Below are 15,549 nucleotides of genomic sequence, written 5' to 3'. Positions count from 1 at the left end.
TTTGTGACCAATAAGCATTTGTTTGAAGTGCATTGTTGAGTACAACCCAGAAAGATTAGGCATCCTGGCTTTGAGTATATAAAATATTAAGCAAAGAGATATCAAAAAAGGGAATAATTTCATTAGAAGTCAATTCATTATGAATTTTTTTCTATTTATGACGTGCAATTTTTATAAGTGAAGAAGTCTGAATAACAAATACTCAGAAAACAAGGATCTCCTACATATCTCTTTATGGGGGAGAGTTATTTTAACATAACAGAAATCTTACCATATGCACCCCTATGTGACCATTTTTCACTTTAAGGCATCTTAAGATATTCTCTGACTTTAAAATGGCTACATTGTATTTAAATGGTTACTGCTTTTAAATGGCTACATTGTATTCCAGAATATAGCAAATTTGATTATTTCTCTCCTAACAGATATCTATACGTTGTTCTTAATTTTTTGCTATCATGAACAACACTACTACAAATAACTTTTACACATACTTACACATTTTTGTTCATATGGGCAAGCATCGCCAAGGGCCAAGTTTTACAAAGAAGCGCTGCCTATATGGCACAGAAACTTTATATTTTGACAATTACTATCAAACAGACTGCTTTCCAAAAAGTTTTCACCAATTTATATCATCACTAAGGGAGTGGTCATTTCCCTGCTTCTTCACTAATATTCAAATTACCAAATCTTAAATATGTGCTAATGTGCTTAAACCCATTATTTTAATTTAGATTTCCCTCAGCACTACTGAAGTAAGGCATCTTTTTCATGTATTTAACGGTCAAATATACTTCTGGAAATTGCTCATTTTTATACTAGTCATGCTTTACATTTTGTATATTTATAGGAACATAACACAGTTGTCACCTGTAACACTCATTGCTGCTACTTTAATTTAAATATATTTTTTCAAAGTCCCTTCCAATGACATTGTTCAGTACACTATGACAGGAGTTTCACATATTGTACTCAAGTCCTTTCTTTATCAGAGTCAACAAAAAGTGATAGCCACTTACCCAGGTCCCCAAAATGAGCAGCCTCCATGTGACTTGGCTGCTTCTTAAGTGTTGCTGTCCTGCTACTTGAAAAGGAGTCCATATTGGCAGAAATGGCATTGATTGCAACATGACTTGGTCCTGCAGCTTCCAGCAAGGCATGATTTTTAGTGCTTTTTTGTGGGGAATGTACAGATACTGAAGCTGTAATTAAAAAAAAAAAAAAAAAGTCGTTAATTAAACAGAATATAATAACCTAAAACTCTTCAGACAACTTTCAGAAAACTTCAAAAATTAAGTTACATAACACTCTGTTTAAGCAGCATACTCATCAAAAAATACTTAAGATGAAAGATAACACAATCAAATAGCAAAAAATAGGAAAGAAAACACTTAATATTATTTATAACTCTCAAAATACTGTACTTAAAGTGAATAAAAGATACTTCTTTGAGAACTTTGTTTATGGAGAATAAAAAGTACCAAACCATTCTGAAATATGGACCCTTTTCAATTTCTTAATCCTTGCTTGCTTCAGAAGCAAAACCAAAATTACAAAATAAATACCTGGGGGAGAGAAAACTGAAGAAATAATCTTTAGAATATTTTTTTTAGTTGAGTAACAAGATTTCTTCATCTAATAAAATATATTGATGATTAAAGTTCAAAGATGAAGCACATGTAAAACTTACAAAATATGAGATGGAATTAAAGTTTCGTGGTAGAATGCTTGCCAAGCATGTGTGAGGCCTGAGTTGAATCACCAGTAATATATAAAAAAATTAAAAAATATATTTTGTTTAGTAGTCTGAAGAAATACTTTGAAGTCATCCTTTTGACTTCAGAATAAAGAAGTTAGTTACCAATTCACTAATAGGAAATCACTCAATATAACAATACTGTCAAAGTATAGATAATTAAGATTCTACCTATCCTATGTATTCCACAGAACTATCAATGACTCTCATAAAAAGTTTTTAAGAAGTTTTGCCTTCTTGCTATAACAAGAAGGAGAGAAATGATAAAGGTCACTAAACAGTCTCTGCCTCAAGATAAATGCTCTCAGATAATTAAAGCTGAATCTCCTAGTATCCTTCATAAATGCTCTCAATTTCAGCAATAGTCTCAGATGCAAAATCTGAGTAATGAAGACGAACTATGTAAAAAGAACGCATAGTACTATAATTCAGTCGATGGCTCTTTGATATGTGTTTATAGGATAAAATATTTTAAAATATGGATATCTATGCATATTTACCAGGTATTTAAATTTATCCATCATTCAATAAGAATTTTGGGAATTATGGGATGGAGAGTACATGCCTTCGAACTATTTGCTCAACTTTAAAAGAAAACTTAATTTTTTAAATTTTCATGTTAAATTAAAGGGAGCAAAATCATTTTAGCAAGTTTATGGACAATAGTTTTCTTATAAAGACAATAAATTACGAGTAAGATCCCATGGGAATGGTTAGACTTTCTAATTGTTTCTTAATTAGACATCTATAATAATGTAATATACTACTAACTCACTTGTGCAAGGCTTCCCCCACCCTTAACTTGTTAGAACTAGTACCTCTTATTTACCTGCTCCTTCCTGATATTCCATCTGACTTCAGCCTCCATGGTAACCACTAATTTTCTATCTGTTCATCCCTCTCATTCTTTAGGTATACATTTATTAAATGTCCACTGTGTCAGCAATGGTCTTCTTCCTTAACTTCTGGTCCTCCTCAGGCTGTTCTTTAATTCTTTCTGCTAGACAGCACATTTATTCTTAAACCTCCAATATTACCAGAGCAAGTTTTTAAACTTTCCTTTTTTAAAAGCTGTAAACTCCTTTTCTTCCCCTGCCTAAATAAACTTAATAAAATACAGACCCTGATATGCCTGTAAAATGGATAAAACCAGAGTTCATTCTGGCTGATTCAAAGATACAGTCTTACTCATGCCTCAAAGTGGACACTTCTGTAGAACAGCTGGAGAATCCCTGACTTTTCAGACCTATTCTTTAACCTGGACTCCAGTTTTGTATCTTCAATCATTTACTATTATATATTCTCACTTTGACTTTGCCATTTTAAGCTCAAGTCTTCTATTTTTTATTAAATTATTTATTTATTCTAATTTATTACACACAATAACTGAATGCAATTCATTTCATATTATACATATAGAGCACAATTTTTCGAGTCACTGATTGTACACAAAGTATTTTCACACCATTCATGTCTTCATACATGTACTTAGGGTAATGATGTCTAACTCATACCACCATCATTTCTACCCCCTCACCCCCCCTTCCCCTTCTTCCCCTCCTTCCCCTTTGCCCTATCTAAAGTTCCTCCATTCCTCCAATCCCCCACCATTGCCATTATGAGTCAGCATCCTCATATCAAAGAAAACATTCGATCTTTGGTTTTTTGGGATTGGCTTACTTCACTTAGCATATTCTCCAACTCCATCCATTTACCTGCAAATACCATGATTTTATTCTCTTTTAATGCTGAGTAATGTTCAATTACACACACACACACACACACACACACACCAAAGTTTCCTTATCCATTCATCTACTGGTAGGTTGGTTCCACAAGCTATCAAGCTCAATTCTTTAAAATATCAAACTTCTAAATATCACATCTTCTAAACTAATTCTCCTTCCTAATTTCCTGATCTCTGTTCAATCCTCCAGTCTCTGAATCTCAAAAAAGGTCTCCCCACCCCCTTTTTTTTTGTATAGGAGATTGAACTTGGGCACTAAACCACTGAGCCCACATCCCCAGCCTTTTTCTTATGTTTTATATATAGACAAAGTCTCACTGAGTTGCTTAGGGACTCGCTAAGTTGCTGGGGCTGGCTTTGAACTTATGAACCTCCTGCCTCAGCCTCCCAAGCTGGGCATGCACCCAGCTTCATTGTCTCATTTCACTATATCTATTTACTTGCCAATATCTGTAAACTTTTCTTTCAAGATGTTTAAACATTTATTTATCTGTTCATTTTCAACTGCACTAAGAAAAGAACTTCTAAGGTCTCTATCCTACCTAACCGACTGACCTTTCATAAACACCAGTAAGTAGCCATGTTGACTCCATTTTCTGTCTCTACTTTCTTTTCTGGCCATTAAGGACCCTCTAAATATCATCTCAATCTTTCTGCAAGTATTTCCCTTTTCTTACGTGAAGCTCTCCTGAACAATATACACTCAAAGAAATAAAATGCTAGCCAGCCTCGGTGGTCCACACCTGTAATCCCAGCAGCAGCTCAGGAGGCTGAGGCAGGAGGATCACAAGTTCAAAAACAGCCTCAGCAATAGTGAGGAGCTAAACAACTCAGTGAGACCCTGTCTCCAAATAAAATACAAAAAAGGGCTGGGGATGTGGCTCAGTGGCTGAGGGCCCCCATGTTCAAATCCGAAGAAGGAGAAGGAGAAGGAGAAGGAGAAGAAGAAGAAAAGAAAGAAGGAAGGAAGGAAGAAGAAAGAGAGGAGGAGGAGAAATAATAAAATGCTAGGCTGGCAGGGAAAGAATCATCTCTTTCATTCAAACCTTTCAACTTTTATACAAGGTAGGTCTCATTTTCATAAGTTTCTCCTCAACTTCAGAAATTATTTATTAATTACAAACTCATCTGAACTCCTTGCGATACTTCTCTTAATTTGACTAATTCAACCCTGAGGGACTACTATGCTAAAACTAGATAATAGCTGCCAATGGAGAATCTACTATATATTACTAGGCACTATACTGGTTTCTTAATGAACACTTTCTTTTTGGGGGAAGACAATATTTTATTTCTCTCATAATAATCCAGCAATCCCTGTTTTAGAGGTGAAGACACAAGTGTAAAAGAAATTAAATAGTTTGCCCTAGGTCTATCAGCTAGTAAAGAAACATTTCAACAGGTAGGACTTAAACCTAGAGTCTCTATCCTTTGATTAAAAATTAGACCCTAAAATTATCTGCGCATATAACATATGTAAATTAGTAACTCGAAAGCACTTACTCCTCTAAATACTAAAACTGAACATATAATTTTCCAGCTTTGTTCTGTTTGGCAAGCCAGAAAGGTAGCCATTAACCTTATATCTCCCTCTTCTTCATACCTCATATTTAATCAATAACAAAGTTCTATTCATTTTAGCTCCTAAAATTTTTTTCAAATCAGTCTAGATCTCCCTATTCCCATTACTACTAATCTAGCCTAAGTTACCTGTGGGATTATTTGATTAATGTTCCTCTCCTGTAGCAATCTGCAAATTCATTAAGAATAAGTCCTTTTTGTTCACTGTTACAGCCACAGTTTTTGTCTAATAACTAAAACAAAAGGCATATTCCACAAATAGTAGCTATTATTATTTTGCTTTATTTGCTACTGTTCTATGACTAAGCTTGTCCTTCTAATCATAGACTGAAAACTGCTTCCCCCTCTCAATTAAACTGCAAACTTCTTGAAGGGGTGTTTCCTGTACTATTTTTGTATTGTTTTAAGATTAAGTCAGTGATTATGAAGCACCAATTATATATTGCAACAAGGTAATATGAGCTTGAAATTTTTTAGCCTGGATTTTAAATTTAGAAATCTAGAAACCAGCTAGGCCAATCCCATCATTCTACAAATGAAGAATCTGAAGAAAGTTACATGACTTCCCAAGGTCAGACTGTCAGTGGCAAAGTCTGGAATAGAAGACTGGTGTGTTCTAACTTCCTGAGATATCAAAGTTCCTTCCTTCCACACAATCAGATCTAGTTTTTACAAGCTTCTGCTGGCTAAGGGCTTTCAGACTTTATTAGTGCCAAAAGAAAGAAAGAAAAAGCAGTGTGAACTAATGTGAGATTCAACTGGCTTTAAATTATAAAAAATAGACAACAAAGCTGATCTTGCAAAATTCATAATAAATTATAATCATTCTTTCTCTGGCAAATTGAACATAACATATATAATAAACATTATATAAACATTCCATGTAAGCTACACAACAGATAAACATTAAAAAAAATCTAAATGTAACAATCTACAGATTTGATGAAATTAAGTTACTACATTTACAAAATTCATATCTAGTGACTATGGAAATAATTCCCATTGTAATTTTCCCATTACAATCTCTAATGGAATGAGTCAAAAACATAGCAGATTATAATGTAAAAAAAAAAAAGCGCACTGTAACCTAGAAATAAGGACAATGTATTGAGAACAAAGTTGTCTGAATAAATTTTAAAATAATCATTCACATTTCTGAATAAACAGAAAACCAAGCCTTATAAATGGGAGTGCTTTCCCTTAGCAGTCAAAACTGTTCAAGTGAGTAGTCTTTTGTTTTGCTTTAGTGAATAAAGATAGCTAATCACTTTTTAGGGAACAATCAAATGTGTTATGAATAAGAAGGGTACTGGTTCACTAGTGTAGCCACCAAATGCTCTGTTACAGACTATTATGTGATAATTGTTAAGGAGTTACAGGTTAAAGAAGGAAATAAGTCACAATCATAAATAATTTAAAAATATGATAATAATTTAAAATACAATAATAATTTAAAAAGAAATGACTAACGCCAAAAGGGAGAAGATAACAGGATTAAAAAGCTAATAAATGTAAAGCTCATAAATGTGAAGACATCACTTTGGATGAACTCACCTTTAATGGACTTGACATCAGAAGTCTTCTCTTGTTCTTTGCCTTTCACTAGAAGACAAAAGTGAATCATAACCAACCTCTGTAGTCAAAGAGATCCCTGCTATACATTGCAAAACTCAGAGAAGCTTTATTCTAACACATGAGTATTGGAAGTTCCAGAAAAATGGACTAATGGCCTTGGAGCAGGACAGGGTAACGCAGCTATCAGGAAAACTTTCTCTAAGAAAGTGACCTCTGAACAGCATTCAGTCAAAAAACACAGGGCATTGTGTATGGGGAAACCATGTGGTCACAACACCTGTGTTCAAATTCTGCCTCTCCCACTTATTAACCATGAATGAGTTACTTTCCTTCACTGTGTCTTAATCTCCCTGATTAATAAAAAAATAGGTCAATAATAAAACCTACCTTAGCTTATGATGAAAAAATAAACACTTGTAAAGGGCATTTGAAGACTAACTAAAAGTAAATTTAGGATAAATGTTAACTAATATTATTACCACATACCATCCACTGTACTGGGTATTATAAGCATAGTAAAGAAAAAGATTTCTTTGGTTGTATATCATCTTACTTCTGAATCCCCCCCATGCCAATAAAAGGCAAACATTCTAAACTTACATTCTAAATAAACCTCCTAACATTCAAGATGTAACAAGTTGTCTCTAAAGTGATCATATAATTTTTCCTCTATTACACAAAACAGTGAAACAGTCTACTGCAGATAAGCTAACAATATAACATACAAGAAAGGAAGTCAAGCCAGTGTGAACTCCATTACAGGATCTGACAGAAGACTATTTTTAAACTTCTTCACTTTTATTGTTTTTTCTTTCAACAATAGTCTGTAAACCCATCATGAAAAGATTATCAAAATAAGAAATCCCAAAATTTGCCCATCTCTCTACTTGTGCTCGGAAATATTAAAAGTTTAAATGTTAGTAGGAGGAAATAACTCTCAAGAGTATCTCACTGAGTGTTAGTCCACTAACAATTAATCCATTAACAATCTAGCATGTGCCAGATTCTCTTCTGTCTCAGTAAAGGCAGTGATCCTTCCATAAAGAAGTCTACCTGCAAGTGTGCAGAGACCAGCAATGGAGAAAATAATTAAGAGCATCTCAGGTACTGATCACAAAAATAGGAAATGCAGAGTAATTGGTGAAGAGCTGCATCTACCAACCAAACAAATCTCTCGCTTGAAACATCAAATTGTCTTGCCTCCTGTTACACCCTACTCTCCTAGTTTTCTAGTCATTTCTCAGCTCTTATCCCTTACTGGCCTCTCCTCCTTTGCCCATTGGGAGTTTCTCAGGAAAAGTGTGGGTGCCTCTTTTCTTTTAATCCATATACATGTGTATTTTCTACCTGATCTTCTATCTTTATTTTACATTTATGTGGTGCTGAGGATCGAACCCAGTGCCCTGTGCATGCTACGCGAGTGTGCCACCACTGATCCACAACCCCAGCCCCTGAAAAAATATATTTTAAAAAAAAATTAGTTGTCAATGGACTTTATTTATTCATATGCGGTACTGAAAATCAAACCCAGCGCCTCACATGCTAGGCAAGTGCTCTACCACTAAGCCACAATCCCAGCCCAGAAAATATATTTTTAACCGACATATAGTAATAGTACATAGTACAGAGTGACATTTCAGTACATGTACAATATGTAAAGATCAGGGTTCCCATTCTTTCAGTACCATAGATAAGTTATAATTCCTAAATTTTAAGTCTCCATTCTAAATCTTTTTTCATCTCTAGTTCATATAGCTAACCATTAACTTGTCTGGTAACGTATCATCTTTTCTCTAACCTGTTTCTACCTCAGTCTTCATCTTCCCCCATTAAATAACACCATCAGCCATCTAAAACTCAGGTCAAAAATCTGAGAGTAATGCTTAACATTCTCTACTCTTTCCCTTACCTCCCACACTGAAACCTCCTCTAAGAAAAACTGATTCTACCACCGAAATATACCTACCTCCACAGCTATTTTCCACCTTCAAAATAATTCTTCTAATCAGAGCTCCTATTACACTTCAAACATAAAAATGTACATACAACCCACTGACACTGTTATCACATATACACACATTAAGCAACAACAAAATGCAACACCATAAGGCTTGCAAATCCTATACATCTTTAAAAATTACACAAATGAGGTTTTTTTTTGGGGGGGGGAGGGGCGGGTAATCCAGTGGTAGAGTGCTTGTCTAGTATGCCTGAGTTCCCAGGTTCAATCCCCAACAAAAAAATAAAATACGTAAACAGTATTCTATACATATCTGACTTGTATTCATTCAACATGACACCTATAAATGCAGTTCTAGTTCATTCATGTAGCTCTAGTTTATTTTACACACCTAATTCCTTTATATATTTACGCACTTTTATATTATTAAACATGTACTTTATTTCTAATTTTCACATACAACATCGATGTGATAAACATTCTGGTACAGTTTTCCTATGATATATGCAAGAATCTAATATAAATTCCTTGAAATGAAATTACTAAATAACAAATTGTGGGGGCTTTTTTGTTTTGTTTTGTTTTTCTGGTACTGGGGATGTAACACAGGGGCGCTTAACCACTGAGCCACATTTTTATTTTTTTAATTTTGAGACAAGGGCTTGCTAAATTACTTAGGGCCTCACTAAATTGCTGAGGCTGGTCTTGAACTTGCAATCCTCTTGCCTCAGCCTCCCAAATTACTGGGATTGCAGGCAGTTGCCTCTGTGCTGGCTCAATTATTTCATTTTAATGAAAACACTGAACCAATTTATGCTGCTTCTTCTTTCTTTTTTTTTTTTTTTAAGGTACCAGGGATTGAACCTAGGGGCACTTACCCACTAAGCCACATCCCCAGCCCCCCCCCCTTTTTTTAAGTTATACGTGAACACAATATTTTTATTTTGCTTATTTATTTTTATGTGGTGCTGAGGATCGAACCCAGGGTCTCACACGTGCCAGGTGAGCGCTTTATCGCTGACCACAACCCCAGCCCCAGCCCTTTCTAAAAATATTTTATTAGGGCTGGGAATGTAGCTCAGTGGTAGAGCGATTGCCCCACACGTGTGAGACCATAAATTCAATCCTCAGCACTACATAAAAATAAACAAAAATGTATTTATTTAAAATATTTTTTTAAAATATTTTATTAGAGACAGTGTCTTTCAGAGTTGTGTAGGGCCTCGCTAAATTGTTGAGGCTGGCTTTGAACTTGCAATTCTTCTGCCTCAGTCTCCTGAGTCGATGGGGATTACAGGCTTGCCCCACCAAGCCAGGCTTTCATATTCTCATCCTTAGTATTTTTAATTTCTGCCAAGTTACTAGTTTTGAAATGCTATTTGATGTTTTAACTTAATTTCTTTGAGATTAGACACCTTTCGTGTTTATTGACCACTGAGACTTCCTCTCATGATCTGCCTCTTTCATGTCCTTTTAAGTCTACACATACTAAACCTTTTTGTTATTTGTGTAACAACTATCCTAGGCATATTTTATTGTATGGAAGTTTTTTTGTTTTGTTTTTGTTTGTTTTGTTTTGTTTTTTAAGTAGCTAGATTAACATTACAGACTATGTTATTTTGTTTGTTTTGAGAAGGGGGGTCTTCCTTAGTTGCCCAGGTTAGCCCTGATTTGCTGTCCTTTCATCTCAGTCTCCCATGCAGCTGGAATTGAAAGCATGAGCTGACATCTGGCTCTTGTGGGGATTTGGGGCTTTTTGTTGTTGTTGAGGGGATTGCCCAGGGGAGCTCTATCACTGAACTATATTCCCAGTCCTTTTTTCTATATTGGGGCAGGATCTGGCTCCCTGAGCTTCCTGAGTTGCTGGGGTTAGACTGATTTTTTTAAAATATCCTTTTCTGGGTTGGGGATGTGGCTCAAACAGTAGTGCACTTGTCTGGCATAAGTGAGGCACTGGGTTCGATCCTCAACACCACATAAAAATAAAATAAAGATATTGTGTCCACCTAAAAAAAAAGTCAATAAAAAATATATATCTTTTCTATTCCATGGTCAGATTTTTCCTTCTGTGTTCTATGATTTCAGCTTTTGCTTTTCCACATTTAGGGCTCTTATCTACCTGGAATTTATTTCTGTATATCAGGGATCAACAACCATTGCTCATGGGTCAAAACTAGCCTATCACATTTTTTATAAATAATGTTCTACTATAGCACAGCCATGCCCATTTGTTTACACAATGCCTATAGCCACAAAGCTAGAGGAGAGTTTAATGCTTGCAAATCCTAAAGTATTTACTTTCCGGTCCTTTACAGAAAAAGCCTGCTGTCCCCTGCTATATATTGAACTTCTTTTTTTTTTTTTTCCTGCTACATAGAAACCAGTATCATTTACTAATTCATCCTTTCCCAACTGACTAGGAACTTTTTTTTAATAGCTTTATTTTATTCATTTATTTTATGTGGTGCTAAGGATTGAACTCAGGACTTCACATGTGCCAGGCAAGCGCTCTACCACTGAATCACAGCGCTAGCCCCTAGGAACTTTTTTTAACATACCCAGTTCCCATATATAACCTAGATTTATTTCTGTGCATCTCTTTTGAAAATATAACAAATGAATGAAAAATGGAAGGGAAACCAAACACAAGGCTATAGCAAAAATAATGCTGCTTCCTCTCTTAACATTTAAACTGAGATTCAAATGACATCTCCTCATAGGGCTTATCTTAGCCACTCAATTTAAACAAAGAGGATGGTTTTCTTAAATTACTCTTTCATTACAATTTATTCAATTTGTAAACACACAGAGATACACACACTCATACAGTAGGGCTTTTTCTTGTTGAGTGCTTAATCATGAGGTCCTAGCATAGTGCCTGGCAGACTGGAGACGATAGCGATAAGAATATGTTGTACAACACCTATTTAGCCCCATCTTTGAATGCTTTCTTTCCCCAATCCTAGACCAGGGTGAGAATGGTGAAAAGTGGTTGGATTTAGCCACGACCTGGGATAGTCCTAACAAATTTGTTGATGATCAGACATACAGTAGGAGAGAAGGGAGGGGGGCAACAATGTACCAAAGTTTAAGTCAGAGCATCATTAAAAGACCAAAAATATGAAGAACAGGTTTAGAAGGACTAAATCTGAAGTTAAACTTTAGATATTGTAAATAAACTTATCAGGTAGAGATAAAAAGCAGACCAACAATTGGTCTGTATTTAGGGGTGAAGAACCAAGCTGGAGGTGTAAATTTGGGAGTCATAAACACATAGGTAGTATTTAAAGACGGCATTTAAGGCCTGGATGGGATCCCTAATAAGACTGTTTCTAGCTTCTAATCTTGCCACATCCAGTCTCCAAAATGCATCTAAAATGATCTTTTTAAAACATATCAAATCATTCTTCTTCAAAGAATTTTAAAATATTCTTTTTGTGTTTAAAATGAAACCTAACCACAACCTATAAAGTTCTCAATCATCTGATCTTTGCCTACCTCTCCATGCCCCAGTCACAGCAACCTTCTTTCTGTTCTTGAAGAGCACACCAAGCTCTTTATTCTCTTGTCTCAAGTGCTCTTCCCAGTCCTCTCTAAAGTTACCTCCTACTCACTAATCCTTTGGGCTTTATATTTCAACATCGCCTGCTGAGTTTTCCCTCACATCTAACCAAAATATGGCTTTCTTCAATTACTCTTTCATTACACTTTGTTCAATTTGTAAACACAAAGAGATACACACATTCATACAGTAGGGCTTTTTCTTGTTGAGTGCTTAATCATGAGGTCCTAGCAAAGTGCCTGGCAGATTGTAGAGCATAGAGACAAGAATATGTTGTGCAACACCTAATTAGCCCATCTTTGAATGCTTTCTTTCCCAAAAACAAAACAAACAACAAAAATCCTAACTACTTCAACATAAACTATATATTCTCTCTACCTAGGAACTTTATAAAGCATCCTATCATTTTACCAGTTTCATCCTCTCAGTACTGTTTCGTTCAGCATCAGTTACTAAAACCTTGTAACCACTTAAGAGGAATTTTATAGTCAGAGTTCAATAGAGCCTTTAGGAATCACCTGATTCTCCACTGAGAAAAGAGTGAAAAGTGGGTTAATTGGCCTAAACCAGTTTACATTGTTAGTAAATGAGCTGTCTTGTGAACCAAGTCCATGATTTAGTGTCTCCCCCGCCACCACCCGCCAAACTTGGAACCTTTCCTTTGAAACAACAAGAATTCACAAACTAACCATTACCATCGTAAGAAACTCTCTCTGTTTCTCTTTGGATATGTATTTTTAATGAAATGCAATGACCTTTCCCAGGATCAAAATCATGATGCCTCTACTTAATAATTGGGCACGTTTTACAACTGAAAATCAGAAATATAAGTAGTTCTTTCGTAAAGTTAAGGTTCCAGTAATTAGTAAACTTGCTAAGTCATCAAAAGAAGCGGTCTTCCTCATTAAGAAACTTCAGTAGTAAGTCGTTTTATTTTAGGAACAGCAGTTCCCCCATCCCTCCCCCTCCCCAAAAAAAGAGGAAACTGGAAACGAGCACTGGTTGGAAAAAAACTATTTTTCACATGTTGCTTTTAGGCATTAAACCCTCAATAAAATTCGGAAAAGCCAGAAACTTCCGTCAAAAGGTATAAATGTTTTTTCCTCGATCCACAGTACGCAAAAACAACAAGAACAAAAAACCCTGGAAAGTCGTTAAGCAAACAAGCACCAACTTCCGTGGGTTTCAGGAGACACTTTTGGACAGGCGCGACCATTCCCCCTCTGACCTCGCGCGAGGCCGCCGCCTTCTCCCTCCCTGCAGAGTCCCGGAGCACAGCAAGGCATCAGGGGGCGTCTGAGCAGAGGGCGAGCGGCTCACCGAGGGCCTCGCAGCCGCCCTGAAGGAAGCCCTGGCAGGGCCAAAGGTCCCACCGCCGCCCCAGAGGCCCGGCCTGGCCCCCCGCCGGCGCCCCCTCAGGTACCTTTCCGCCGGAAGAAGGACATGGCGGGGCCCGGGTCGGGGCGGAGGGCGCGGGGGGACTGTCCCGGGGAGGGCCCGGCTCCCCTCATTCAGCAACTGGCCCGGACTTCCGGGTCCGCAGGAGCTGTAGCACTAGCCAGAAAAGAGACCCTTCTTCCGGGTGTGGGCCCCACCGCCTTCTCGGGATGCCCAAGCAGCTCCTGCCGCCATATTATCAACAAGCTGCCCGCCCGGAGTTCCGGTCCTTCCCCGCGCGAGGCTTCACGGGAGGCCCGTCCGCCAGCCCCGCCCCCTGCTCCCCACCTCCTCCCGTGGGTGCTGGAGAGCGCCCGCACCGCCCACGTGACCCTGCGCGCGTGCGGCTTTGAGCCTCCTTGCTGCGGCACGGGTCTCGGCAACCAGCCCGGTTCCCGGTGAGGTTTTAAGTCCGCTGGCGCTGGCTCTAGATGGAACGCGGGTCAAACTGAGACGGAGTATTCAGTCCTGGAACAGGAGCCCGCCCTGGAGCTGGGAAAGCGCGCGCCTCGGGTGCGGAGCTCCTAGCCCGTGGGGCACGTTGCAGAGCTTGCTTTTCTAAAAGGCAGAGCCAGCTCAGCCGCACCTCCTGTTCCTCAGAGTTTACCGAAAGATGCTGGACGGTTTATACTACTTTGCACTCTCAGCCTCTGTTTCCCCAGGGCTGACCTGGCTGGCGGGTTCTAGGTAATAGTCGACCCTAAATGGGGAATGGGAGGAATAATCTGCTTTATGCAGTTCCAAAGCCTCCCTCCCTCTGTCATAGTGACCATAGAGAATAAAAGGAAAAAGTGGACTTGCTTTCAGAATGCTATCTCGAAGAATGGTTAAATTTGAAAAGGACAGCGACACAAAAGCCTCGCCAGTAAATATCTTTTCAAGTCTTATTTGAATGTCATTTACGTGTGTATCTTCTGACCCTCCCTCGACTCCTAAAGCAGAAAGAATAGAGCCTCTCCACCTTTAGTGCTAACCCTCAACATTCAGTAAATGCACTAAGAGTGGGTGATGATTGTAGCTGCAGGGAAGGAGCCAGCCAATGGCTGTAAAAAGTCAATATACATTCTCAGGGTTTTTTAAATCGACTAAGTCTATAATGGGACAGACAGCGAAACATACAGAAGAGGAGGTAACATGCCCAAGATTGCTCATTGACCAGTACTAAGACTGATAGGGGACAGACAGATGAGAGTGGTGGGAACAAGTTAAGAAAATAATTCTATCAAATGGGCCTGCTGTGTGGGTCCCAACATGCTTTCTTTTCCAAGAAGCAATTTACCTGCTGCCCTACGTGGCTCAAGTGGTCAGGATATTTCATATTCCTTAGCAAACTACCTGTTATGTGCAGAAGAAATGCAGGCCTGAAATGTTTTCAAAAAGAGGAACCCGCGTTACCCTGAAGGGGGAGAGTATTGTGACCCTTTTCACAGATCAGATCCCGGAATCCAGAGAGATAAGGATAATTCCTCCTGGCCTAAAATCCATAACAATTTTTTGGCTAAGAATCCATTTAGAATTAGTCAATATGAGCCAAAATGACCTTGAGTTGTCAAGGGAGTGGGGACTTGAAAGTCTGATGTCATACTACTGTCAGTTGAGTCAAGAGGTAGACCTGGGCAGGACTCCCAAGAAATTTCTTTGGGATCCCCAATAAAACTGGAGTACAAGAGAGGCAAGTTGTCCCTCTCCTTTCAGAAGACCCACTCTTTCCCTTGAACTTGTTCCCTTTTCCCCTTTCCTATCCCTTCTAATAAAATCGTTGCCTGTTACTCTGAATGACTTGTCTGAAATCTTTCTGACTTGATTACAAGAATTAGAGTTTGAAGGAAGGCCTTCACAGTCCCAGTTTTCCAGAAGGCCTTGAACCCTGTAATAAGACTACCTAGAACCTAGGATCTTGGGCTGGGGATGTGGCTCAAGCGGTAGCA

The 15,549-nt window shown here is 37.9% G+C and overlaps 1 protein-coding gene across 4 annotated transcripts in view; it reads right to left on the bottom strand.

Moving 5' to 3' along the window:
• Positions 1-13,842, bottom strand: part of Akap10 (A-kinase anchoring protein 10) — a 59,293-nt gene extending 45,451 nt beyond the window's left edge. For 3 of the 4 annotated variants that reach the window (XR_013092637.1, XM_076869289.1, XM_076869287.1), the window contains exons 1-3: positions 13,608-13,842; positions 6,642-6,689; positions 1,023-1,205 (exon numbers count right to left, since the gene is read on the bottom strand). Coding sequence is in view for 3 of the 4 variants with exons in the window: in XM_076869289.1 (XP_076725404.1) it covers positions 1,023-1,205; positions 6,642-6,689; positions 13,608-13,695 (319 nt within the window). In the remaining variant the exon portion in view is untranslated. Of the gene's footprint in view, positions 1-1,022; positions 1,206-6,641; positions 6,690-13,412; positions 13,491-13,607 lie in introns of those variants that run through there. The other variant, XM_076869288.1, reaches the window with a different exon arrangement.
• Between the last annotated feature and the right edge of the window lie 1,707 nt (positions 13,843-15,549).

The sequence above is a fragment of the Callospermophilus lateralis genome, chromosome 11 (assembly GCF_048772815.1).
Source record: "Callospermophilus lateralis isolate mCalLat2 chromosome 11, mCalLat2.hap1, whole genome shotgun sequence".
In the NCBI taxonomy this organism is placed as follows: domain Eukaryota; kingdom Metazoa; phylum Chordata; class Mammalia; order Rodentia; family Sciuridae; genus Callospermophilus; species Callospermophilus lateralis.
The sequence above is the reverse complement of the archived record's forward strand: the minus strand, read 5'-3'. Positions and strand labels throughout refer to the sequence as shown.